General features: G+C 27.7%; 2 protein-coding genes and 1 non-coding gene across 3 annotated transcripts; 2 read left to right on the forward strand and 1 right to left on the reverse strand.

Moving 5' to 3' along the window:
• Window positions 1-1,422: 1,422 nt before the first annotated feature.
• TRNAG-GCC (transfer RNA glycine (anticodon GCC)) lies at window positions 1,423-1,493 on the forward strand. Its single transcript has one exon. It is a non-coding gene; the product is annotated as a tRNA-Gly (tRNA).
• A 2,736-nt stretch (window positions 1,494-4,229) lies between these two features.
• On the forward strand, window positions 4,230-7,090 carry LOC137825429 (desmethyl-deoxy-podophyllotoxin synthase-like). The gene is made up of 2 exons (XM_090293839.1): window positions 4,230-5,123; window positions 6,348-7,090. Exons 1-2 carry the CDS (start codon window positions 4,230-4,232, stop codon window positions 6,966-6,968), a joined length of 1,515 nt encoding a protein of 504 aa, XP_090149965.1. The 3' UTR covers window positions 6,969-7,090.
• Window positions 7,091-10,599: 3,509 nt separating this feature from the next.
• LOC137825430 (uncharacterized) lies at window positions 10,600-11,193 on the reverse strand. Its single transcript, XM_068631096.2, has one exon. It carries the CDS (start codon window positions 11,191-11,193, stop codon window positions 10,600-10,602), a length of 594 nt encoding a protein of 197 aa, XP_068487197.2.
• Between the last annotated feature and the right edge of the window lie 3,583 nt (window positions 11,194-14,776).

The following is a 14,776-nucleotide window of genomic DNA, read 5'->3' on the forward strand; positions in this document are numbered from 1 at the left end:
ACAATACTGTGATTGAACCTCTTATTTAAATTTCTATATGATCGTGTTTCTCACACTAATGTGGATATAGATATACTCCAATAGTTAAACATCTAGTGTCATTTCTATATGTGTATATTTCCCCCTCCCATCCATGTGGTTGTAGCCACATCCCTCTTATCAACCTCCACAATAATTTTTCTATATTAGTGCATCTTACACCATATATGATACAAATACAACCCTATGGTAGAACCATTGCCATAATTTTAAATTCACAACTAAATATCAAATTTATACATTTTCTACAAAAATATTAATAAAATTTGTGAAACCCGTTTAATTAAAAAAATTATTTTAAAAAGAAACTAAAGTTGAAATTCTATTTTAGGTTGAGTATATAATTTATAATGTTAACTGTATAGTTATTCAATTAAAGCTTTTATTATCTGTTTAAACATTTCTCTCTAAATATCCTCCTACTTTTCCAAGTTACAAATATATATTTCTTTATAAAATAACACAAAAATGAGAAGACGAGAGAGGAAGATTTTTTTTTATAATTAATCAGAATTTCTATTAGAGTAAGTAATATTTGCTTTCTAGCATATTTTTTAGTCTACTATGAGTTTAGGTTCAAATTTGAATTTTTAGAAATACTGTGTTGAAAGGAGATGATTGTTTTCATCAAAATCATCATTTATTTTTAATGTTTTGTTATATTGGGTGTTTTCTCGATATTTGAAACTCTTAAAGAAATACTTTTTTCTTTTTCTTTAGTCAACCTTTGAGATTTTTTTTGTAGTTTGGAAAGCAAGAATCCACCAAAAGGAGCTTTCTTTTTTATTTTCATTTAATTCTAAATTTAGTATGACAAGTTGGTGCATTACAAAGTTAATATTAATTAAGATTTAGAAAATTATAGACAATTAATTAAGAGTTGTAAATAGATTTCTCGTTATGAACAGAAAAAAAGAAAAAACTTGAATGTTATAATTTGATGTTATTTAAATTTTTGAACTAAAACAAATAATATACGATTGTTTAATGTTAATTTTTTAAAATAAATTAATATGTTTTTAAATAAGTTTCCAATTAAAAATATAATATAAGTGAACTTGTATTACGATAGAGCAAATAATTTAATTGCCTCTTCAACTTTAGTTAAATCAAGTAAATTGATCCTAAACAATTCAACTCACATTTTAACTTCTAATAATTTTCAATTATTTCATTTAAATTAATTGATTAAATTTTTATTTGTACCAGGTGAAATAATGTTGAAGAGTCTAACTGTCAAATGAAAGGTATGCAAAGAAACAAAAGTAAATTTGGTAAAGACAGGAAACCCATTATTAAGAGGAAAAAGTTTCTATCAAATAAGGACACTTCACAATATTAATAGCTTGAGATAGTTAATTGGATCAGTATCTACCATTAAAAGCACCAGTGGTCTAGTGGTAGAATAGTACCCTGCCACGGTACAGACCCGGGTTCGATTCCCGGCTGGTGCATTTCATAGCTATGATGAAACTGTGTCCACAGTGATGGATGGGTCTATCACACTCCTCTGATCTTCAGAAGATTCGTGAGAATGATAATTTTTTTTTCTAAATGTGATTAGTAATTTTTTAGCTTGAAGCATTCACTTTTTCTGTTTAATAATTATCTTAGACTTGAAAAAAAAATTCAAGTTTTATTTAGTTTAGTGATTATGATATTATAGTTCAGTTTATTTTTTATCATAAAAATAATTAACTAAACCTGTAAATAGTTTAGTTTAATTTAACATTAACTAGTTCAGTATTTATCGTTAAGTTTAATTAAACTGTGAACGACACTAATTTTAATATATTTTGATTTAATAATTAAGAAATAACATTTTAAACACCCTATGGGCATGTGTATTTTAGGATAATCAAAAGCTTTTCGGTCAATGTTTTGCACCTTTGCATCACTACGTCTCCCTCTATATGTAAAGATAGCTAGAGAAAAAAGTATTAATATTTAAAAATAAAAATTAATTAATTAAGCATACAATTTGCAATACTTGTACAAAGTGTATATTTGGTAATGACTATCTTATAACTTTGATAACAAATATACCAACATATACAATTATTTATTATTTTATTGTTTAAGTCGATAATCATAAGTTTTTCTTCCTTTTCAATTTTATATTAATTTTTAATAGTTTTTGGTGTCTCGCGCTCAATTAAGAGTAGATGTAGTTGTAAAAAGTTGTTTTTGACGTTCAAATCAGTATTTAATAATTAAGAGTAATAAATGTTATTAAATGTGTATCTTAACTTGACAATTGTTAATTTATTTATAATCACAAGTTGAACTCACATGCTGATGGACTTAGATTAACACAAATATCACAATTAATGCTCGACCTCCATATGTACCTCTATATTATTTGTGAAAAAAATGTTTGAGCCTTTCTAAAAATTTAAATAACCCTAAATAAAACATAACCTCACATTTTTAAATAACCTTAGTTGCACTCGACACTTCCATATCTTCCTTCCCATCGCACAACACTTCCATTCTTTTACAGTTGAGAGAGCAATTTCATCATCTGAGTGCGTGTGAGAGGATTGACGACAAGATTAGTTGTATTCTATTTTTAAGTTTTGTATTCCATTTTTGCATCTTAATGAGTTTTTTGACTTCCAAAAAAATTAAAAAAAATAATAAGAGAACAAAAACATCACCACCATCAATTAAAAACACCACAAAATTTACCTCAACCAACATTCACCACCAACCACAACAAACAACCACAACAAGCAATAACCACACTTGCATATTTTTTATAGGTTGAGTTTTGGTTTAACCTATGATTTCATTATCTATTTCTAATAAATTTTTTGGCATGATTAAGACATGAAAATGATGGAAAGTTTCACTTTAATTTATAAAAACAAATGTTCTACATAAAATAATAAAAACATATACAATAATCAGCAATACAAATGAGCAAACCACAATTAAATAATTTTTTAGTAACGGTAAAAATATAATTTTGAAAATTACTCCTTTATGGAAGTTTTTAGATTCGCCTAATTTTCATTACATTGGATACAGAAGCTATAGCCGAATGCAAAAGATACCAATATATAATATAATTAATAATTTATTGAATTGGATCTGGACTTACTCTAAAATATCTATTAGAGACTTTTAAAACGCTTTGTTAAATCCGTTGACAGAATTTGGTATTATGTGTAAATTAATTGAAAGCTAGATAAGAAAGTATATATGGTATAATCAATAAGAAATTGTTAATGTTGATTTAAACTTAAAAATCTTATAAAAAATAAGTATCTTTTTCTTCAAAAACATAACACTTAGAAAGGATTAGACCTTAATTTCTCGAAGCAAAAAACTAATTATTTTTTTCTAAAATAAACGTGTACAATATTGACTTAAAAGGCAATTTTGAAATACAAGCTTTTTAACTTAAATATAATTTTTGAGTCTCTATTTAACTTAATTTGAAATTTTGATTAACATAGAATACTGATCTTAATATTTTTTTTAAAAAATTCACATTTTAGTCTAACTTTTAATTTTGCGTATATTTTTTTTATATATTTTGATTAATTAAATTATTTCTAATTATATCGGAAAATTAACACTTAATTTTATAATCTATTTAATCGATACACTAAAAAAAATCATTAAATAATAATTAAATTTATAGAAGAAAAAAATATATTAACTAAATTAGATATTATTTTATTATTTTGGATATTTTATATTTTACATTATTAATGTAAAGTGAGGACTTTTCTTAATTTTAATAATAAGATGACAGTGACTATTCACTGCTAATTTATTTTATTGGTGATTAAATTTAAAATTCATCTTCATAATAAGATGACAGTGACTCATTTAAAATGTATTATAGTAAGATTTTTTGGATTTATATTATCACTCACTATCATCAAACAAATATAAAATATATTTTTTTTACTAAAAAAAAATGTTAAATTCCAAAGTCTAAGAAGTATAAGAAAAAATACGAATCTTTGGATTTTGCATAAATGTGTAACTTAAAAGTCACATTGTATACTAGTGATATTTTTTTAAATAGGAAAACAAAATTAACAATGGAAACAAAATAGAAACAAAATTATTTTTAATATCTTCAACAATCAATTGATGATACTATGGTGTGGAACAAAAGTTCTATATAAAGCTTTCCCTCTCATATTGTTCACTTGCCATAGAAATTCCCAATGGATTACTTGATCTCATTCTTACCCTTTCTTCTTTATTCCCTGACTTTCATCCTTTTTGTTGCCCAGTTTGTAAAAGTGGGAAAGAGATCCAAAATCTCAGTGAAAACATTGAACCTTCCCCCAGGGCCATGGAAGCTACCTCTCATTGGAAGCATACACCATTTAGTTGGCTCTCTACCCCACTATCGCTTGAGAGAACTATCCCAAAAACATGGCCCTCTCATGCACCTAAAACTTGGTGAGGCATCAACCGTTGTGGTTTCTTCTTCAGAAGTTGCCAAAGATGTCATGAAAACCTATGATGCCATGTTTGCTCAAAGACCCCATCAAATTGGTGCAGACATCATGTGTTATGGTTCCACTGACATTGCCACTGCACCATATGGGGGCTATTGGAAGCAGCTGAGAAGAATATGCTCACAAGAGCTTCTAAGCAACGCACGTGTGAGGTCATTTCGATCAATAAGAGAAGAAGAAGTGGCGAATTTAGTAAGATATATTGAGACCAAAACTGGTTCTTGTGTGAACCTGAGTGAGAAAGTGGCCTGCATGACAAGTGCCATCACTGCAAGGGCAGCTTTTGGTGAAAAATGCAAGGACCAAGAAGAGTTCATATCCCTTGTCAAGAAACTTGTAAAAGTGTCTGAAGGTGTACTTATTCTTGACTTGTTCCCTTCTCACAAATGGATTCATGTGATCAGTAAGGAGAAACCTAGATTGGAGGAGTTGCATAGAAAATATGATGTAATAATTGGAAATATCATCAGAGAGGCAGAAAAAAGTATTGGTGAAGAAGAGGTTAATAGTCTGCTCTCTGTTCTTCTAAAAATTAAAAATCAAGGTGCCCTCCAACATCCTTTGACAATCCAAAACATCAAGGCTGTAATGTTGGTGAGTGTCTGCATTACTTTCTGTTACCATTCTGCATATCATAAGATTTAAAACCTAACCTTCATTTCATGTCAATATAAAATTAAATAAACAAAAACATAGAAAATTCCAGCTAGCGTTATGAACTATGTTCTTGTGCATTTAATTATATATATATATATATATATATATATATATATATAGAGAGAGAGAGAGAGAGAGAGAGAGAGAGAGAGAGAATGGTTTGTTAATTCTACTGTCTGCAAAGTAAAATATGGAAAATTTGAAAGTGAAAAACTCATATCATAAGATTCTGGAGACAAGGGAGGAGGAATAAAGGATAGAATATAAGTTTTATAATTGTTAGAAGAATAACAATTATTTTATTAACTTCAATACTGTTTGTATGGAGTTAAGTTATTTCTCCATGTATGAACAGCACCTTTTACAAAAAAAAATCAATCTCTTTCAACATCTTACATATTTTATTTCACATTTTTTTCTCTTAGTTTTAGAAAATAATTGCAATTTTTTTAGTAAGAATGATTTCTCATGAAAGTGTTAGAAATTACATTTAACCAATGAGAAATAATAAAGAGGATGTGTTTGATTGGTAAAAGTTAATTTTAGTTTTCAAAATAGAATTAAACAAGCTTGTTCAAATAATTGACAGAAGTAACATTTTTCAATTATTTATGTTTCTTTTTTTCTAAAAAACAATTAAATAGTAATTTTTCAAATTTAATTAGATTTTGGATGAGAAATTAATTGTTAAACAGTTCAAAATTTTCAGGAAAAAATTTTAAAATAAAAAAGCAAAAAGAGAATAAAAAAATCCTCACTTTCATCTATGTCGAGCAAAAATGTTTCCAAATGTTCATGCACTTTCCTGATTGCTTTTAGTGAACTCAAATTGGTTTTCATCTTCAAAAGTAAAGTGAACTCAAATTGTTTTTCGTTTTCAACAGGAAAGTGAACTCAAATATAGGAACATACGTAAGATTTTGCATATGCAATATTTTATATGCATTTCCACATACATAACTTCTTTGAAACATTGACAAAGTAAACCTTTTGATAGAAATAAATAAATAAATTCTTAGAAGCTTTTCGGTAGAAGTACTTTGATGATGCATCAATGTTCTATGAACATTTCTTCTTATTAGAAGCTGCCTTATTATGGGAAAGTTTTGTAACATATTCATGCCAAAGCTAATAAATCTGAACTCATTTTTCGTGCTGTAGAACATGTTTGGAGCTGGAACTGATACATCATCTGCAGTTATAGAATGGGCCATGTCAGAGATGATGGAAAATCCAAAAGTAATGAGCAAAGCTCAAGAAGAAGTAAGAAGAGTTTTTGGTAGCAAAGGATACACCAAGGAAGAATCACTTGAGGAACTAAAATTTCTGAAAGCAGTGATCAAAGAAACACTGAGATTGCACCCTCCTTTCCCTCTTCTTCTTCCAAGGGAATGCAGAGAAAGTTGTGAGGTGAAAGGGTATAGAATACCTGTTGGGACGAAAGTGATAGTAAATGCATGGGCAATTGCAAGAGACCCTGAGTGTTGGAGTGATGCAGAAAAGTTTTATCCTGAGAGATTCATGGACTCTCCAATTGACTATAAAGGGTTCCACCATGAACTCATACCCTTTGGTGCTGGAAGGAGAATATGTCCTGGAATTTCTTTTGGGGTATCTAGTATTGAACTTTGTCTTGCACAACTACTTTACCATTTTAATTGGGAACTTCCAAATGAAAACAAGGAAAACCTAGAAATGACTGAAGCTTTGGGAGCCTACTCAAGAAGGAAAACAGATCTAGTCTTAGTTCCCATTTCTTACAATCCTCTTTCTCATTCATGAGACCTTAAATTTGTATCATTACGATAAATGTGTGATTAAGGTTTTTATATGTTTCAACGTTGTCCTTGTTCCCCTTTTTTTAATGTTACTTGTATGTTAAGGTGTGTGAGTGGAAATAAGATGTGAAGTTTATCTTTTCAACAAATACATGTTAATTAATTATTTGAGGCTTGTTTTCCTTGTTTCTTTGTATGAAAAACAATATTAGTAATGTTTTGTTGTGACGTCAACCTGAAGAATCACAAAAATATTGTTATAAAATCTATCTTAAAATAAATAGTTGTCGTGGTTTGTTAAGTTTCGTTCAAATGAGCAAAAATGAAGAGTAATTAATTTTTTTAATACACTTCAAGCGACAATGCTTAAATGGAAATGATGTTTTCTTTATTTTTCTCAAGGGAAGACATTTAAATGAACATTTATCTTGCACTCAAAGAGATATCATGCTAGCTAGTGTCCATAATTTTTCTCTTAAATAATTGTTCAAAGCAATTTGAAATGTACACTTAAGAGATAGCGCCTAGACGTCCATGATTTTGCTTAGGAGTGTTGTTCAAAGAAAAAAACAAAACTTTAAGTGGTCAGATTTTTAAATTCATATTAATTTAAAACATTGCTTATGAATCAATCTATTTATTTTAGTTGTGAAATTTAGAATATTGTTTTGGTATTGCTTATGGTAAATTATATTTAAGAATGGAAAGGTTAATGTTGAAGAATTATTTTGTATGACACAATTCTATGTCTGGCATGGATGACCCGTAGAATTTTTATAACAACATTCTCTTACTTGAAAAATTTATGTGATTATACAATGTCATTAATGTATTGAGTATGTGTAGGTGTTGTCGTATATTGTGTTGGATGTGCTTATTATTGTTGGTGAAATAGATAAGACATAAGCTCTGGTGCACATTAGATGACTATATTTATGTTACTTGGACTACAATTTTTCTTATTGTAAAGTCATCGTGTACACATGCTTATGTTGGTGGGAGAAAAACTTGTAAATTAGATGAGAGATATTTTGATATTATATTTGATGATTTATCTTTGTAATTGACTATGTGCAGTAGGGATTTAAATTGGGAGAGAGAAACTCTGTAAAATTTAAGGAAAAAGTTTAGACTATTCTTTTATCTTTGTAAGTTGAGATCTTTGGTTAGTTAAAATTATGTTGTAGTTTAGTGAAACTAATAGAGAAAATTAATAGGCCTTTTTGTACACGTATTAGAACATCCCTTAGATGCTATACTTTAATGTTATTATTCTTTCTCAATAAAAAAAATGATAAATTAATTTTTAATTTTTGAATTAAGTGTGATATATTTATAATTATGTAAGAATAGTTATATTATATATTTTTTGGATTCCAATTAATTTTAAAATATTAATACAAGTTTATTGGGAATATAAATTAAAATATTAAATTTTGTGTAATATTTAATTTTAGAATGTGATGTTAACTATTCTTGGTTTGAACATGTTACATATATTTAAATGTGCTATATAAATATCAAATTAATGACTAAAAGAAATACAGAAAGATATACCCATAAAGTCGTTAATCAAAATAAACATGCAAGGATTTATAAAAAAGAAGGCCAAAAAAACTTAAGAAGAAACAATGACGGTCCAATGTTGCAGATTTTTGTCATCATCATCGAAAGTAGAGTGAATGTGAAAGCTTAAGAATTCATTTGCTAGCCACGCAACATGAATAACAAACTCATCATGAATGGCCCAAGAACACGAGTGAGCATGTGGAATGAAAATCAACATCACGTGTCAATTATGACAATGATAACACTCTAATTTATTGCAATTGCAACTGCAACTGCAACTGGTATCTAATGCATGTCTTGTAGTGGTAAAGAGAATGTTGGCTTTTGGTTGGAATTTCTTACTTCCCTAACAAACACACAATAATGTTCTATAAAAGAGTGCTTCATCAATGAATGAAGAAGAAGATGAAGGTTAGAAATCCCAAATGTCTGATCCAACAAGAGATGAGGTCGTCGATAATGAAGATGAGGATCCTAAGTTGTATAGATGAACTTAGCAAATTTGGTGACAATAACATTCTTCATACATAAGGTCTCCTTCAATGTCTGAATAGGACAAGGATGATAAATTTAACATCCTATTTTTCATATATATTCTCACAGAAATATTTAAATCACACAAAGTATTCAAATTCATCTCTAAAATTTATATACATAAAGTATATATAATGAAAAATTGAATACATTTAAACTAAAAATAAAAAACAGTTACGGTTCACTTTAATAAAATAATTGTATTAACTGTATAATATTTGTGTGGTCAAAGTGAATGCGAATTGTGTCGGTCATACCCACAAAAAGTTGACGTAAAAAATATGTTGTGTAGGTCAGTTAGTGCACGAAGGATACAAATAGAAAGTCAAATAAAATAATAATAATATTAATATTGTATTGACTAGATCGACGCACGAGACAAAAATAATTTGGAATGTGTGTCGGTTAAGACTGAAAATACGTATTTAGAAAAAAAAAATAATTATTATTTGATGCGTCAGCTAGATATAATTTTTTTTATTATTATATTGCATAGATTTATTTATTTTAAATTTATTGAATTTAGAATATTATAATAAATATTTTAGTTTTGAATAATTTATTTTGAAGTTAAATTTAAAATTTGATATAAGTTAATTAAATTAAATTTATTTAGTTGATTAAAGTGTTTAATATTAAAATTATTTAAAGAAGTTATTTGAGTTAAGAAAGAATTGAAAAAATAATAATAATTGAGTAAAGAAAAAAATTACTTATTTAACTTTTGCAAATGTTATATAAAATATAAAATATGTATAAATTTAGGGATATAAATTTCACATAAGTACAATTAATGTAAAATTTAATAAATGTATTTAAAAATAAAAAAGCAAATATTGTGATAAAATTTGAAAGTAAACTTAAGATAAGAAAAAGTCAAGGTAAAACCTTTTATTGGTAACTTTAAGAAAATATGAATCTCATAATATTTGTAATGTACAAGGACCAATTTATTTTGAACTGAAGATTTTTCTTTGATGTCCATTGTGGTTCGAAAGAGTTGATTTCTCATAAATGAAGCATAAGGTTATTTTAAAAATTTATTCACAAAGTATATAATACAAACATTAAGAGTGAGTGTAAGTGGGTAATTTATTCTTAATTGTTAGATTACTACAATATTTAAAGTGTTCCAAACTTTATCACATGTTTTATAAATGCAAATTGAATATATAACAAAATTGTTCTTTAATTATTGAACCTCCTTTTCATTTTCTTATGGAGGAACATGTGACTCAGGATAGAAGCGTGTTTCACAAGCAACCATTTAGGACATTGCATGCAATAGTTATTGAAATTTTAATGTAAATATAGTAATAGTAATAAAAGAAATAAGTGCGTTAATACAGTTTCTCAATACACGGAATAATGTATTCATTTTTTTATTTTTTTTATCAGCAATAAAAAATCAATAAATGAGAACCACTTCAGGAGTGGTCCAACCATTTTACAAACACACATACAATTTAACTCCTAACTCGACACCCAAAACCGCCGGTCAAAAGACCAACCAAACCAAGCGCTAACTAGCTTTACCGAATCAGCCGTATACAGGCCAAAGGATCCAGAACCAAACAGGGATAGGAAAAATAAACTTCGCGGGACTTTGCAGCAATCCAAGACCACACCTTTACTTGTGCCGAGGCAAAAACTTCTAACACATCTGCCACTCCTCCATTAAAGACGACCGAGTTCCTATGCTTCCAAATTTCACTCACAATTCCAACCCAAATTGCCCCCCAAACATCATTAACCGAAACAGATGTCTGACTCAACCTGAATTGAATAAAATTTTGCATTGGATCCGAATGGATTACGAACGATACTCCAAGCCACTCAAAGCAAAGGCACCAGACCCTCCAAGCAAAGTCACAAACGGCGAACAAGTGACTCGACGACTCATCGACCTTCCCACACAAGCAACATACAGGATTTTCAACCACCATCTCACGCCTTACCAAATTAACCCTAGTTGCAATCCCATTTTCCAAAACTCTCCAGGCCAAGAATACAGCAGAAGGCAAGGCTTTACACCTCCACAACCTACAGTAGGTCGGAGAGGACTCCCCATCACTAACCCTCCTTACCTTGCTATAAGCTGAGTTAACAGTAAAACTTTGAATCATAGATTTAGCTTCTTTTACTATATGTCATTGACCTCCTATTAAACAACATTGTATCACGTAAAACAATATTGATTGCATGAATAATAAGTCTTTGACATCTAGTGATTTTATTAGACTTAGTTCTTAAACATGCCATAAGGAATTTGGACTACTTAGCATATTTTTTGTCCAAATTCCAATAAGAAATAAGACTGCATTTGTTTTCATTTTAAGTAATTAATATTTACCTTGAGTGAGAATTTCAACACAAGCATGCTTTGGATTCTGTTGGTGAGGTAAGTGGGTTGATGTTGTCAACACTTTTGGGCCTTGAGCTACTACACTTTTGCAGCTATGTATTTGTTGTGGTACATCTGGAACACATAGTAGATTGAAGCGTAGTGCTTACAGTCACTCCTACAAAACTATCAAGGAATCTAAGTACTATAGACAACTTGTGAATTTAGTCTTTCTTGTTAATTGTTGCATCTATTATGTGATGTTTTGGGTTTCTAGTTAGATTTTTATGTTTAAGCCATTTCATTCATAGATTGCAATAGTATGTATAGGTTTTTGAAATGGTTTGTTACTAGATTGTAATGAGTTTTGACTTTAAGACATCTAGCCTCTTTTATGTATATGAGTTTGGACATTAAGTTTATTTATTACAATATTAATCATAAATATAATATATCAATTCGATGTAGTTTGGAATGTTATTTGAAAGTTATTGTTAAATTAAATTTTATAAAAAAGTTAAATTTTCCAGATATTATATTTGTTAATGTTTCAAATTTAAACATATTATCCGATGTTTAGAAGACAAATATTATGTAGTTTAATTTTTCCAATTTCAAGACCTAAGAAAAATCCATGATAGAAAGTGATAAGTTCTTAAATTTTTGTTCGTCTTCTTCTACCTGTTCTTTCTCGTATCGTTGTTACAACCCCTCATTATTTAAATATTAATACATTTTAATTAATTTTTAATATGATTTTTTTCCTCAATTATTGATACTTTAATCTTTTCTTTTATCCCAATATACAGTTTTAAAAAAGTTCAATCAATATATTTTTTCAATTATAATTTTATTTTTAGTTCGCCGACATTTTATTAGGATATTCACCAAATAATAATCAATGGTTTTGAAGATAAATTATTTTAATCTGTTCTTCTGCACTATAATTTTTTTTTCTTCTAACATTTTATAATGATTTTAATCAAATAAGTTTTAATATGATAATACTTTTGGTTATTTTCTAAATATATGAACTAAAAAAGTTATTTTATCACATTAATTAAATTATTTATAAACTCTTCATTCATTTTTTTAAAATTCAAATAGCCAAATATTTTTTTATCTTTTCAATTGTCACTTTCCATTCTCTTATCTAAACAAAAAAAATAAGATTTAATAAAATATGTTTTTGTAACGTTGTATTATTGGAATGTTTTGCAGCTGATGGAGCACAATTGACCACTGATATCACATAGTTGAGGAATTGTACGTCGTGATTGTACATACATTCCTTTCCGTATTCTATACAAAAATTGCATCACTTTATATTTATTTATTTTATAATATATTTTTTACATTTTGAAATATCTTTTGTGAAAATAAAAAAATATGTGTCAATTTTTAACAAAATACAGAGTTAGGATCTGCCATGGGGGCATTTTATTTCTGTTGATTTTGTTTTATTACGTAAGTAATTTTTTTTCCAGGTCAGCATTTTAAGCTCTCACCTACTTTTAAAAAAAATGGCTTATGAAAAAACAGCAATGGCTACTAAAATAATTTCTTTAATTTATTTATAATAAATAACTACCTAATTATATTAAATGGCACATTAGCTTGAATAAAATATAATAAATTAATTCATGTAAATTAATAAATCCACATTATAACCCTTGTTTTTAATTAAATAAATATAGAAAAAAAAATATCAATTGATATTTTTGATTAATGTTTCTTTTCTCAAAAGCTTAATTGATTAGTAATTTTGTTGTTAAATCATAGAACCCATAGAAATAGATGCTAATACTGCTAGATTATATTTGAATGGTAAATATTTCTTAAAAAATAGGCATAAACTTTTGAAGTGATCATATAAATAATTTATAATATTTTTTTCTGTTACCAAATAACGATTGTGCAGTCTTCAGTTTTTTAGTATATAAATATAGACTATAACCATTCTATGACTTATTTCTTAAGTGGGGACAGTGAGTGTAGCATTATGCACATGTGCAACGAAACACTATAGGAAAATTGACTAGCTAGTATAACTTTTTTTTGGTAAGACTTGTTTCGGGTTCCCTTAATTTGTAGGGTCGTGGAATACCTCTTTAAACAAAGACGGTCTACCACACACCACACTAACAAATAATTATAAAAAAAAATAAACTGCACAAAGAATAAATAGAATGTAAACAGAGGATCAAGATGAACTGACAAATAACATACTTCAATTGAAATATTAATAAATTTATTAAAGGATAAATATCAATAATATTCTACATTTTCAGTTTTAATTATTTTTCAATTATAATTATTTTATTATTTATAATTATTTTATCAGTTATAATCTATGAAGCTCAAACACTTCTCTTAAATGACGTGTCGGTGTCTGATACTCGTATCGGATACCGACACTCGTATGACACTTGTAGGACACATATTCGTGAAGTGTACAATTCAAAAAGTATTTGTTAGATTTTTGACAATTTTAATACAGTTCTAACACAATTTTAAAAAGGAAAAATACATTAATTTTTTTAAAATTCAAACTTTATTGTATAAATTGTTATTATGATTATAAAAATAAGAAACAAATCCTTGTGAAACAGTAATGAAAAAAATCTTTTCGCTCCAAAAAATAATCTGGAACATACTTGTGTACATAAATCTTTATTGTCAATTTATATAATTCATAATTAATAATATATAGATCTATGTCCCCGTGTCCTACATTTTAGAGATTTTACGTATCTCCGTGTCCGTATCCGTGTCATATCAGTGTCCATGTCAGTGTTTGTGCTACATAGGTTATAACTATCCGATATAACTCTTATTTTTATCTTTTATCTTTTATGTGTTACATAAATATAACAGTCAATAATGTAGATGAGTAACCATTCTTAATAAAAATATATTATTTTCTTTTCTCCATTCTCTCTAAATAAGATATATAAAACTATTATGGTATCAGAACCATTTAGACTATATTCTAATGAGTGTTTGTTGAGCTTATCAAGTCATCCGTTATCCCCATAATATATAGTTTCACGCACAAGTTGGTAGTCTCGGTGTGAGGAGGTGTGTTAGAGATTCACATCGACTAGAGATTAAGACATTTAGTTGTATATAAGTGAATACAATTCTCACCTTATAAACTGGTTTTATGAGATTGAGTTAAGTACACCTCTTAATATTCATGATAAAATTCAACTTGATAAAATGTTAATAGTTTATAAATTTTTTTTTGGTCTAAACTAATGAGAAAGACATAAAGATAATACTTCTAGTTGAGTTGAAATATTATTTAAACAATTTTTTAATAAATACTAATGTTTTGTTTAGAAGAGTATATTTATTCTTTG

The sequence above is a fragment of the Phaseolus vulgaris genome, chromosome 8, assembly GCF_051622355.1.
Source record: "Phaseolus vulgaris cultivar YP4 chromosome 8, ASM5162235v1, whole genome shotgun sequence".
Lineage (NCBI taxonomy): Eukaryota > Viridiplantae > Streptophyta > Magnoliopsida > Fabales > Fabaceae > Phaseolus > Phaseolus vulgaris.